At 59.9% G+C, this 12,463-nt stretch overlaps 5 protein-coding genes across 5 annotated transcripts; 3 read left to right on the top strand and 2 right to left on the bottom strand.

The window, feature by feature from the left end:
* Positions 1-342: 342 nt before the first annotated feature.
* JDV02_004168 (uncharacterized protein) lies at positions 343-1,368 on the bottom strand (the record flags this gene model as incomplete). The annotated part of the gene is made up of 1 exon (XM_047985358.1): positions 343-1,368. The coding sequence occupies one exon, from the start codon at positions 1,366-1,368 to the stop codon at positions 343-345; it is 1,026 nt and encodes a 341-aa protein (XP_047841335.1).
* A 2,004-nt stretch (positions 1,369-3,372) lies between these two features.
* JDV02_004167 (uncharacterized protein) lies at positions 3,373-5,180 on the top strand. Its single transcript, XM_047985357.1, has 2 exons — positions 3,373-3,457; positions 3,526-5,180. The coding sequence occupies exon 2, from the start codon at positions 3,775-3,777 to the stop codon at positions 5,008-5,010; it is 1,236 nt and encodes a 411-aa protein (XP_047841334.1). The 5' UTR covers positions 3,373-3,457; positions 3,526-3,774; the 3' UTR covers positions 5,011-5,180.
* A 167-nt stretch (positions 5,181-5,347) lies between these two features.
* Positions 5,348-5,653, bottom strand: JDV02_004166 (uncharacterized protein; the record flags this gene model as incomplete). The annotated part of the gene is made up of 1 exon (XM_047985356.1): positions 5,348-5,653. One exon carries the CDS (start codon positions 5,651-5,653, stop codon positions 5,348-5,350), a length of 306 nt encoding a protein of 101 aa, XP_047841333.1.
* Positions 5,654-8,534: 2,881 nt separating this feature from the next.
* On the top strand, positions 8,535-8,948 carry JDV02_004165 (uncharacterized protein; the record flags this gene model as incomplete). Its single annotated transcript, XM_047985355.1, has 1 exon — positions 8,535-8,948. The coding sequence occupies one exon, from the start codon at positions 8,535-8,537 to the stop codon at positions 8,946-8,948; it is 414 nt and encodes a 137-aa protein (XP_047841332.1).
* A 26-nt stretch (positions 8,949-8,974) lies between these two features.
* On the top strand, positions 8,975-11,850 carry JDV02_004164 (uncharacterized protein; the record flags this gene model as incomplete). Its single annotated transcript, XM_047985354.1, has 3 exons — positions 8,975-9,210; positions 9,358-9,602; positions 9,671-11,850. 3 exons carry the CDS (start codon positions 8,975-8,977, stop codon positions 11,848-11,850), a joined length of 2,661 nt encoding a protein of 886 aa, XP_047841331.1.
* Between the last annotated feature and the right edge of the window lie 613 nt (positions 11,851-12,463).

Raw genomic sequence — 12,463 nt, 5'->3', positions numbered from 1 at the left:
CATCCCTGCCGAATCCTATCTCGCATGTATGTACGCAATCGCGGTGTCCGTTCTTGGCTCCTGCACGAGGCCGAGGTATGTTGATACAGAGACGAACCACACGGCCAGCCAGCTGGTATCACGTAGCTCCAACAACTCTGCGTTGTCGGTATTTCTACACGTCACTAACAAGTGGACGGGACAAGTGTGACGATGCTCTGAGAACAACATGTCCACATAGATACATTGTTCCCCCGGGCGGCCTCAACCTGAAGCGCACACCACACCACACAGAGGCCATCACCTCCACGGCCCCCTCCGAACTCGACCGAACGGCGTGAGTTTCCCCCTAAAGACACACATCTAAAAGCCCAGCAAGCCATTGAACGTGGTCGCCGCCGCCGCGCTGCGGTCCCCCGATGCTTGAACCTTGGCCTGCGCGTCGCGGCAGAGGGCCTTGGCCGCGGCGTTGGCCTCGCAGACGTTTGTCAGCTGGTCGCAGACGCGGTTGGTGATGATGCTGGGGTTCAGCGCGTCCTGCTGGCCCTTCGCCACGAGCGGATCGGTGGGCAGAAACGTGCCCTCGTCGGCCTTGCGGCCCGCGCGGCCCAGCCGGAAGTCGATGGTGGGCGTGCATATCCCAAAGTCGGCGGCGGTGCCGTTGTTGGCGTTTCCGCCCTTGTTAAAGTTGCCAGTGTTGTTGCTGCCATTGCCATGGCCCTTGCCGCCGCCGCCGTTGTTGTTCGAGTTGTTGTTATCACCACCGGCGGCACCACAGCTCCCAGGCTTGTTGTCGTTATTGCCAGTGTTGCCATTCTTGCCAACGTTTCCACTGTTGCCGGCCTTCCCTCCGCTCCCCGTCCCATTGCGGGCCGGGTTCCCGGGCGCCTGGCCGTCGACAGTAAAGTTTGAGAAGCCCTGGGCATCCATAACCTGGGCAACCGACAGGCCATCCGCATTGAACGGCCGGTCGACCGACGTGGCCGAGTTAGCATTCTCCACGTCGGAGCCGCCCACGGCCGGATCGACGAGCGGGACCACGCCTCGGAGCGCGGCCGTCGCGGGGAGCGAGGCGTCGCCACAGACGTTGGGCCTATCGACGACAAAGGGGTTGAAGTTTTGCTCCGCCGCGACGACGCCCTTCGCGGCGGCCACGACGTCGTCCGTCTCGCCCAGCTGCCTGACGATGTCGTCAGCCAGGGACAGCTTGGCGCAGGGGTCCGCGGCGGCCAGGAGCACGCCCGGCACCGCCCCCGACAGCGTGCCGGAGGCGCCGGGCTGGCCACGGCCCGAGAGGGCCTGCACTGCGGCGACGGGGACCTGCTCCCGGCCGAAACGCGCCGTGGCAACCGCCAACAGGCTCAGAATGACGGCCGTCTTTTGGCTCATTGCGGTGCTTTTTGACAATACGTGCCTGAAAGAACAGGACTATAGGATATATAGCGTAGCGAGCGGACGAAGTTAATGTCAATGTCAAATCAACACAGTTGCAGACCGGTGGAACGAAGGAAGAACAAGTGGTAACGGCAGGCTCAAGGTATCACTCGACTTGGACATGACGAGGCCGCCATGCCGCGGTGCACTGATGCCTATATATTGACACCGCTCACCAGCGCTCTACTACCATCGACGAACGTTAAGCGCGATGCCGCCATGGGAATGAGGCGCTATCAGGGTTAGCATGCATGCCGGACGAGGTTAAACTGTATAGCCTAAAGTCCACGGGATGTGCCGAAACATCTGATGTGTTGCGGATCAGCTTAGATCAGACACGGGATCAAGCAACTCCCTCGATCGCGCGGAATGACAGGGGCGGTTCCCGGGAGCTCAACGGCAAGCGTAGCATGGCGATACAGCCACGGGGTAGATGACAATAAATGAAGCCAGGTGAAATGGGCGACGCCATCAGCAATATGGACTGCAAACGGACATTATCTTGGCCAGCGCGAGGTGGTTCTTGCATGTGGGTTATGCTCGTACAGTCACATCATGGGTGAAGGCATTTTTCAGTCTTTACAAAACACAGTTCTAAGCCTCGCTGTTGTAGAATATAGACGACGTGCGTGAGGTGAACATGTAGACGCGATTCCTACACTTGTGTTAATCCAGCTCCACGCTCCGAGGACCGCTTCCGTCTGATTTTGCCTAATGTTCATGTTCCTGACGGGTGTGACGATCGAGTACTGAGACTACGGGCGTGTCAGGTCGACAGGAGTTGGCGGGAGAATCCGTTTCAATGCACCTTTCACGTCGCAAGAAGCGCCGAATGGAAATCATATTGCCTGCTTTGAATAAGAAGAGGAATTTAGCCTCATCTTGGTCCATTAGTAGTTCTCTTTCATGACAGCTAAGTGAGCGCTGTTGCCTATCGGCCAACACGTTTCGCCCAATCGTGCCTACCCTGGGGCGAGATCTCATGACTTTTTATTGAGCCCTTCCAGTACCGCCACCTCGCCGTAAGGAGAAAGAATAATGCTGAAAAGCCAGTTTTGGCGGGGATAATTTGACTAGTGACATAATGCAGCGAGTCTGTCGAGTGAAGCACTGGCAAGTCGTAAGTAGTTGAAAATCAATATCGAAGCCCTCTCATTGTATGATTCGGGCAGCGCGCGTCCGTATGCGCTGCAAGTTATTGACCCAACCAAGCCATATAAGACCCTAACAATTCCATGCAGAACGACGTCTCTCAGTATGATCTGTATGCGTAACTTTTTTAGACTGATATATCGTTCTCAAGGCTTTCACCTGTAGTGGTGTGGTTTATGTGGCGGGCGAGTTGTTTTACATATCTATGATTGAACTTAACTAACGCGATATGGCCTCGCAGCTGCCCGCTTCCTCTCGAGATCTAAAGCCCTTGTATAAAAAAAAAACCCTGAGAATCATTATCTTGATCACGCCATATGGCTCTCTCGGCAATGGGCAAGACTTGCCAGCTGTTGGCACAGATATCTTGGAGCTCAACGTGTCTAACGTAATTTCAGAGACTTGCACGATCAACGAGCTGGCTTGCGCAATACTTGCCTCAACCTTGACTTTGGCTTCACCTTAATACACATGGAAATTTATCAGTTCCGCCCGAAGCGAGCCGCATCATGACCAGGCATGATGTTGTGGGAGCGACTTCGCCAGCAATCATCGTCTGGGCCCTCTCGTGAGAGTTTCGGCGATTTTGTCAAATAAGCCGACCGACAAGGATGCTGATAATTTGACGATGGCAACGAATGCAATCCCCGGCTGTGCGCACGGTGTGACGTAAACACGTAGCTGTTCATCTTCACACCCGCGATCTAGTTCACGTACCCTTCGTGCTCAACGCGAAATACCCGACCGTTATCACATCCTCGGTCGTACGTGGAGATGAAAATTGTCAGACCATCGCGCCCCTGTCCCTGCCACGACAACCTCGGCTGGTCCCGTAGCTGCTCATCCACCCCCGGCGCCCGGATTGCAAGTCAAAAATAGCAGCACCAACGCCGTAAGCAATGCTCCGAGCGACGATCGCGCCCTCCGTGCAATGTTGACTTGCCCCGTTTACTCATTTAGGGAACCAGTGCGTCGCGTACATCGCGTTGAGATATTCAGATGATCCGCCATGGCCGGGTTATAATCGGACGGGCACCAAATGTCTGGTCGCGGATTGTGATACTCAAACAGGAGTGACATGCTGAAAGTGCCAAGCTCGGCATTGGAAATCACAGCCTTTCTCTTCTCTCTTTGCGGAGGGAGACTGAATTGACGTTTGAACCAGGTGGTTCGGGGTCTGTGGACAGGATCTACACGTGCGAAGACAACATGGGGGACTACGCCGGGCCTCGTCGCCTCTTGAGCGCTCTCTCGCTCGCCGTCATGACAGTCACCGCGGCGTCAGGCCTCGCCCTCGACGCCCGGGCCGCGACGTTCAAGCACATCGCCCACACCTCCTTCTCGCTATCCAGGAGCCCCGCCGGCGTCGACTACCAGGCCATGGTCAACAAGGTCGAGGCCGACCCCCGGGTCAAAAGGGTGAGCCTCGACGACGTCGTCGGCGCGTCCTCTCCGCGGAGCAACGGCCGCTACCCGCTCTGCCACGACACGAACCTGGACACGAAGCTCCACCCAACTGGCTTCTGCTGGAGCGCGGCCGACGACACCAGCGCCGAGTGGGTGCCGCAGGGCATCACGGGGTCCGGCGACGCCGATCCGAGCGGCACCGTGGGCGGCCGGCGCCTCGTCGCGGCCAGCTGGCACTACACCGACGATAAGTTTGCGCGCATCAGCATCGCCGACTTCAGCAAGCCGTCCAAGGGCATCGGCTACCATCACCTGCTCCTGGTGCAGGCCACCCCGGACGGGAACTTTGCCAGCGTCGAGAACGTGCACGCCGACGGGCTGATGTGGTTCGGCAACAAGCTGTTCCTCGCCACCGGCGTGCGGCTCCAGGTGTACAGCCTCGACCACATTTGGAAGACGCGCACCGACGGTGGCAACGCCGGCAAGGTCGGCCTCTTCGCCGACGGCGCGTACGCGCGCTGGCATGGCTGGGCGATGCCCATGATTGCCGAGTACCGCACCGCCTGGGGCGCCGGCGGGTCGTGGAAGTCGTGCGTCTCGGCCAAGGGCGACACGCCCTGCCTTAACTCCATCTCGCTAGCCCCCGACCGCAAGTCCTTTGTGACGGCCGAGTACCTGGCCGACAAGGCCGGCGGCGGGCGGGTGATTCGCTGGAGCATCGATGCCGCCACCGGGCTGCCCGCGGGCAAGGCCGCCGAGGCCTTTGCGTCGCCAGTCTGGCACCAGCAGGGCATCGCCACCGACGGCAAGGCCTTCTTCGTCTCGGGCGACTGTCCCGGGGCGCCGCCGGCCAAGGACCCCAACAACCACATCTGCATCCACAAGGCGTCGCCCGACAGCGCGCCGCACGTGCTGACCAAGGCGCCGCCGCTGACACAGAATCTGGCCTACTGGCCGTGGACGGGAGAGCTTTGGGGCATCAACGAGCGCATTAGCACCAAGGGCGGCAAGCGTGTCGTCTTTAACATCAAGCCTTAGACCCGGAAGCCGATCTGGACGGACCAGTCAGCGAGTCAGTAAGGTCAGGGGTGGGAATCAAGACTCGGGTCGGCCGTGAGGATCGTGAGGATCTTCCATGGCACTTTGTACGATTTGAATATAATAGAGTTGTGTCGCCCCTCGAAGCACCTGACAAAAGTATTTAGACGCCAGCAGCGAGCGCAAACTGGGATAGACCATGTATAAGATCGGGTCAGGGGTGATGGCAACCGAGATCTGACCTACGAGATACCGTTCGTCTCTTCTAAGTCGCAAGCTGGGTAATCATGGCCTCCCGTGCCGCTCCATGCATATGATATGCAAGCTTACGTTTGTATCATTCAAGGCCCACAAAGCGAAGAAGCCCGCCATGCAAGCCGCTGATTTCGATTGCAGTCGGTCTGTCGACGATCAATGTGACAGAGGCGCCCTGACGCACGGGCGTCCTGCTGGTGATTGCCGGCGATGGTGATGGGTCCGCATAGCTGCAGCGGGAGCGGCAGTCGGACGGAGCTTTCACAGGCCCATGCGCCGACGCATCGGATTCCAGCTTGACGGGCTCGCTTTCAACCGGTGAGCAAGCATCGGGTGCCGAGGAGGGTCGTGCTTGAAAGCTTTGGCCAGTGGACCTCATCAAGGGCATGGCATGGCAGTAGTATACGTATTATGTTGGCTGGGGCGGTGCGTGCGGACGTGAAGGCGGCCACGATTCGACTCAGCTTGTAGCGAAATTCGATAGAACCAAGCCCCAACGCAAGACTATTTCTTACGCCATCGGCCCCGGGCATCATCGCTCGCCTCGCCTCTCGAACCCCTGTGGCTTCGGGGAGGACACCCAGGTCCGTGGCCTCTCGCAGCAAAGCAGTGTTCCGCTTCCCTTGCTCGGCAGCTGTGCAAACTGCGCCGGCTTTCCCAGGAAAGCGTCGATGCCGGTGGCTGCTCATATACGATATGCCGTTGGGGCGTTTTGGCGCTCAGCTGGATGGCAGGCACAATGTAGACACTACCCTACCAGTCTGGACCCCGTACGGTTGGCCCGAACGTTTACGTACCGGAGGCATGAAAAACGCCCACACCAACTTCAGCTTTGTACGCCGGTACTCGTATCCGAAGGGGGGAAAGGATGGCGCCAGAAATAGGCTCAGCTGAGCACAAACCTAACGAAAAGTCGTACGTCGTACGGTGCGGCTACTCCGCAGGCTCTACGTCTACTGCTACGGAGTACGTAGTACTGCCATCAGTCGCAGATGGCGGATGAGATTTCCATGAGGCTCTCCCTGCAACCGTGGGCGGATCCTTGGCCGGAACGGACGCTAGACTGACGAAGCCGCGTGGAGGAAGACGTGGACCTTTGACACGCGGGTGGCATCGTCATGACCCATCCCCGCGGGGCCTTGGTCTTTGACTCTAGTTGACGTTGCTGCCAACGGATGTGCGGCGCAGCAGGATGATGGGGAGCCCGTCGTGCAAGGGGGGCGGGCGACGCGGGCACACTCCGTGGCCCGTGGCCCCTCCCTCCCAGACAGGCATCGTGGTTGACAAGTCGCCTAGATTCCCGAAGACAGACGGGGCTCGATGCTCCGTGGGAGGCGCTGACGTCAAAAGACGGGCGGCGGAAGGGGCCAAACGAAGCCAAATATCAAAAGGGTTCATCGGAACGAGACGAATGCCCGTCAATCTGTCTGTCCGTTGGTCCGTCCCGTCAACGAGGCATCTCAGCAGGCACCAGACGGCGGATTCCAGAGAGTTCCCCTCCCAATGTCTCAGAAGGCCAACCGCTGAAGGAGAAAGGAGGCCGACGGTCTCGTGTCGGCTAGACATCAGTATGGATGGCCCAGGCTGGCTGGCATGCATGCCGCGGTCTCAGTCTTGAAAAGGTCGCACGCGGCGGCGAGGGATCGTGTGCTGCTGTGTACAAAAGCGTGACATCAACGCAAAGTGGTGACCCCTTTGCAAATGGTGCCATGCGCCATGCATGGCCAAACTCTGTGGCAACGGCATCGTGTTTGTCGGCGGCACACAAGAAGGCAGTGCCGCCTGCCTGCCGTTGCTCGATCGTGGCTCCCCTCCCCTCCCGTGCAGGGCTGAGTTTCGTGTGTGCGCCCGCAAGCCTGCCCGTCCGCTGGTGCCCCCCTGTTATCTCTTTCGTGTCCCCTCCACCTCTACGGAGTAGACGCTCCATCTTTATTTTGTGCTCGCGGGATCGCTCTCATCAGCCGCAGTCACGCGACAGCCCGTTGGCGCGCGCCGGGCCCGTAGACGACGACTTGACAGGTCCAGACTGGAGGGGCGGCGCCACGCCCCCCTGTGGACGCAATGTCTCCACAGCCCCCAATCGACCGGGCCGCGGTGGCGTCCAATACGGGGGCCTTATTTCCGAGGCTCCTTGGCAGGGGTTTGCCATTTTTGAAGGGGAGAGGAAGAAAGATGAGAGGAGGTTTCCGCAGCAGCGGTCGGCTGAGAGGGATCGCTCGGGGCTGGCGCGGTCCTGTTGGCCCCAGGCAAAAGACTGCCGCCACCCAGATCCAGGATGGCTTCAATGCGAGGATGTAGGAGGTACTTGTGCTGTTCTGTTCAACAGCCTTTGCCTTGTGTGCTTCCGGGGCGGGCGGAGGAGGGACCAGGCATGAGCATGAGAGAAGCATTCGGCCTCCACTCTCCCTCCGCATAAGGCGCAATATTAATTGGGCGAGGCACTAGGTACGAGCGATTGTATGACGAACCGCCGCTGGGGACACCGATCGCCGCGGGGCGAGCTGGACGGGCCCGTGGTCTTCTTCTGTCTTGTGGTTACAGTGGCGTGGCAAGTAATATTTTTGTTTTGCATCCACCGGGCCCAGTGTGCCGTTGGGGCGTTGGATCGGCTCCAAGGTGTGGTGCATGTTTGAGACGGGCAGCGCCTTCGCCTGCCTGGGTGCTTTGTGCACGCTTGCCTTGTGCTGCGCTGCAACTTTCCAGGTTCTTTTGGTACCTGGTACTATAGTTACAGGCACCTCAGGTACCCAAAGAGTCTTGACAGCACCCATTTCGCGTCACAGCTTTAGCAGGCTGACGGGAACTTGGTAATGGTTCAGTCTGGTCCACAGGCGAGTGCCCCCGCCTCACTGTGCCTCCACTGAGCTCAGTGCGTGCTGCTACGCCGGTACCTGCCCGCCCACTGCTTGTATGCGAGATGCTAACTTCGTGGTAGAGGGCGTACAGTCCTGTATTCGAGCACCTGTCACTTACGGAGGTTTCCCTTTCAGGCCCCAAACCTCCCCGGCTACCTTGGCCGCGTTGCAGCTGGAGACTACTAACGTACTGCCGGTTCCCGCTAGACGCTGAACGGGGGGTGGGAAGGGACAAAAAAAGAGGCGCCAGTACCTCCAGGGCAAAGTGTCGCGTGAGCACACGCCTCTAGTGGCCAGCAGCAAGCCCAGCGAGCCACAGCAATACGAGCTCGGCTGCGGGATCCGCGGTATCCCTCTGGCTCCCCCCAAAAAGCCAGGCAGGCCGGGGGGGTGCGTCCGGCCAGAGAGACATGGATGGAGCCCAGCAGACAAACCTCTTCGGGTTGGCAGGTGGGCGAGGGCGAAGGCGCGCTGGACCCGACCGCACCGGCACGCCCGCCTTTATTGTTTGTCGTTTCTTTGTTGGCCTTCGTTTCCCCCCTTTTCGCATCGTCGTTGCCTACCTTTGATTTCGTCTTGACCTTTCCTCACCCTTTCGACTTTGGACCTTTGGTGTGGGACTCTGATCTCTATTCGACGGCTTCCCCCCATCGTCACCGTCGGACGCTTCTGTCTCTGTCTTTCTCTCTCTCGCTCTCCCCCTCCCTCCCCCATTCACACCCACGCTCACTCCCTCTCCGAGCTCACACCTCGCTGTCGTTTATTGTTTCTATTACTTCTCGCTTTGCTCGCGACCTAGCCACTATTCTCTCGTTCATGTTGTCTTGACGGTTTTTTTCTTCGCTCTTTCCACAATGAGTCCCCCTCTGTTGAGTTGCTTGGCGTTTTCCGTCTTTTTCGTGTCCGTCGTGTCGACCAAAATCCTTCATGTGTCGCTCAACGCGGGCGACTTTCCGCTCGCCGTCTTCCTCCTCTGCCTGCCCGCCTTTTTCCTGACCGACGTGGTGCTGTTGACGGCCGTATTCCTGCTCCTACGGCGTAAGATTGGTCTGCTGTCGCTCGTGGGGCGCGTCGTGGCGTGCTTGATCAGGTACGTTTCTTTCGTGTGTATCGGTACGATCCAGTCCAGTCGTCATTTGGCGTCTTCGCGACACTTGCAACACGCGGTCGTTGCTGGACCTTGGTACTTACCCACCTCCTGTCTACCTGTACTGACCGCACGCGCGACGGACAACAGCCTCATCACGTTTGGCGCCGCGTCCTCGTTCTGGAGCTTCTGGTGGAAGACGGGCGGCGAAATCGAGTGGGCCGACGTCAAGTCGTTCGCCTCGGACGCCGAGGGCAAAAAGGTGCTGCTCAGCGAGAGCTGCACCGCCCTGGCGTTTGCGAGCGTGCTCCTCGCCGTCTCCTGGCTCGCCAAGGGCTACGTCTACGCCCTAGCCGCCGCCTTTGTCTCGGGGGCAGAGGCACACATCACCTCTGGTGCGTCTTCGGCGCCCCTTCTCGCCTCGTGAACGTGTGTGGCTAACGCAACATCGATGGCACGGCAGGCCTGCGATGGATTACCAGGACGACCGGCGTCGGCAAGCACCTGCTCAGGGCGCCCGCCGAACCCCTCCTCCCGAAGCAGGAGCACGAGTTCGACTCCGATTCCGACGATGAAGAGCCGACATCGATGCTCGAGCCCGACGACGGCACGCCGCGCAAGTGCCGCGCCGCGCACATCGCCCCTTGGATCGTCGGCGCCGCTGCCCTCGCCGTCTTCCTCTCGCTCGCGACCGTCCTCGACCCCGACCGGCCCTACAGCCGCATGCTGTCGACGCTACCGCTGCCGCTCGTGGGCATCTTCATGGGCAAGTCGGTCCATTGCGTCGACAGCAGCTGGCCGCTGCCCGCCCTCATCGCCAAGTCGCGCTGGGAGCTGCCCCGCGGCGATTTCAAGGGCTGGGCCCCTGGTACCGATAGTGCCCTGGCCAAGAAGTACACCGAGAGGGTTCCCTCGTGGATGCCGGACCCCGTGCCCGACGGCTTCTTCAGGTGGGACCACAAGTTCAGGGCGCAGACCGAGGCGTCGTCGCAGGCCAAGTTGGCCAATGCGTCCTCGGCCGCCGCTGCCGACAAGTGCCCCGACAAGTCTGGCGACGACGCCAAGTGGTACAACCCCGTCAACGATCCGCTCAGAGTCTCCAACCTCGACGAGGAGGTGCTGCCGGCCCTCGCCAGCGCCCTCGCCGCCGTCAACATCAAGCACATTGCGCTCTTCCAGATGGAGAGCTCGCGTGAGGAGCTCTTTCCCATCCAGCAGGACTCGGGCATTCACAGCATCATCATGGGCTCCCACGAAGCCAAGAAGCATGACGAAATCAATGCGCTCCTATCGCAGCTGACGCCCAACGCCGAGAAGATCAGCGGCAAGCCGGGCAACTTCAAGAGCGCCGATGGCAAGGCGTACCCGCCAGTGGCGCCAGCGGTATGGAACGACACGACGCAGCCCGGCTTCGGCGGCATCACCGTCATCGGCGGCCACACGCCCAGCAGCGCGTCGACCAAGAGCATGGCCGCCAGCCACTGCGGAGTGTGGCCCATGTCCGTCACCATGTTCGAGGAGTCCCAGACCAACAGCTACCAACCCTGCATCCCACAGATCCTCAACCTCTTCAACCAGCTCAAGGGCAACCGCACTGGCGCTAACAGCACCGATTTTCTCGAGCAGCAGTGGAACTCGGCCTTCTTCATGTCCATCACCGACTCGTACGACCGGCAACACGAGTTTGAGATGAAGATTGGCTTCGACCCCATCATCGAAAAGGAGGCTATGGACAAGGACGCAGCCAAGGACCCCACGCTCGAGGAGATCAACTACTTTGGCTATCCGGAGACGGCGCTCAGGTCGCATATGCGCGACTACATCACCAACGCCACGGCCGACAACAAGCGCATGTTCATGTCGCACTTTACCAGCACGACGCACCACGCCTGGGGCGTGCCTGAGTGGTTCAAGACGTTTGACTACATGCCCGACAAGAGCAAGCACAAGGACTTCAACAAGTACCTCAACGCGGTCCGCTTCGACGACATGTGGATGGGCATGGTGATGCAGCTGTTTGACGACCTCGGCATTGCCAACGAGACGCTCGCCATCTTCGTCGGCGATCACGGCCAGGCCTTCAAGGAGGACTTCCACAAGACGGGCACGTACGCCAACGGGCACGTTAGCAACTTCCGCGTGCCCATCATCTTTAGGCACCCACTGCTCCCGCGCGTGCACTACGAGCACAACGCCACGTCTGTATCCATCATCCCGACCATCCTTGACCTACTCATCAACACCGGCTCGCTCAATAAGCAGGACACGGCCGCCGCTTCGGACCTAGTGCACGACTACGAAGGCCAGTCGCTCATCCGGCCGTACCGGACGATTCAACACGGCCGCCGCGCGTGGAACTTTGGCATCGTCAACCCGGGCGGGCGCTTCCTGGCCCTGACGTCGGCCGACGTGCCGTGGAGGCTCGTCATCCCCCAGGGCGACGAGCAGTCGGAGCTAGTCTTCACCGACCTCAAGGATGACCCGCTCGAGCTGCACCGCATAAAGGCCTGGGCCGTCGCCGGGCTGCAGAGGAAGGTCCGGGCCACCTACGGTGAGGAGGCCGCCACGTGGGTGGCCGAGGCCGAGGCCGTGGCTCAGTGGTGGGCCGAGTCGCGCAAGCGGCTCTGGCACTATGACGAGTAAGGCGATCGCAGGTGACCAAGTTACCCGACAGGAGACGCACAGGTGACGCTGCACACGGATCAAGAGCCGACCAGCGCGCGTCGCCGTCCGAGATGCCATGCCGAGGCAGTACTCAGGGCTGTCTGTACCCAAGGCGTGGGCGTGGCCGGTATGTGCCGCCCAAAGGAACCGGTCGCCGAAACGAGACAGATGCAAACACGCGCCCTCTCCCCAGCGTAAAGCACCGCCTCCCGCGGCTGAAGTCATGTCATATGAGGGAGGCATTCCGAAGAACCCTGCACCATGTATGGACAGCCGATGAAACATGCACGCACAAGCACCACGAAAGGCCCCGACCTTGGTCCCGCTGAAAAGTCACCAAGCCAACGAGACGGTTATCACCGGCGTCACATCGGGTCGGCGCCGGACGGGAAGATCGCCAGAACTTCATCCCAAGCATGCCCAACCATGGGCACGTGGACATGATGCCGTGCTCTGACATAGACATTCACGGGCTTCTCATGGGAACACGTAGCGAGGCAGCCCGCGACTAGTGTCGCCATAAAAGAACGCTCAATGTATGACAGCGTTGGATGAGTATAACTTTTGTATGGATTTGTTTGCAGCGAACCGT

This window comes from Purpureocillium takamizusanense, chromosome 3, assembly GCF_022605165.1.
Source record: "Purpureocillium takamizusanense chromosome 3, complete sequence".
NCBI classification, from domain to species: domain Eukaryota; kingdom Fungi; phylum Ascomycota; class Sordariomycetes; order Hypocreales; family Ophiocordycipitaceae; genus Purpureocillium; species Purpureocillium takamizusanense.
Note: the sequence above shows the minus strand (reverse complement) of the source record. Positions and strands in the feature narration are given on the sequence as shown.

Bases quoted from the DNA above. Each gene is read 5' to 3' on its own strand.
- JDV02_004167 (XM_047985357.1), top strand. From the start codon at position 3,775: ATGGGGGACTACGCCGGGCCTCGTCGCCTCTTGAGCGCTCTCTCGCTC.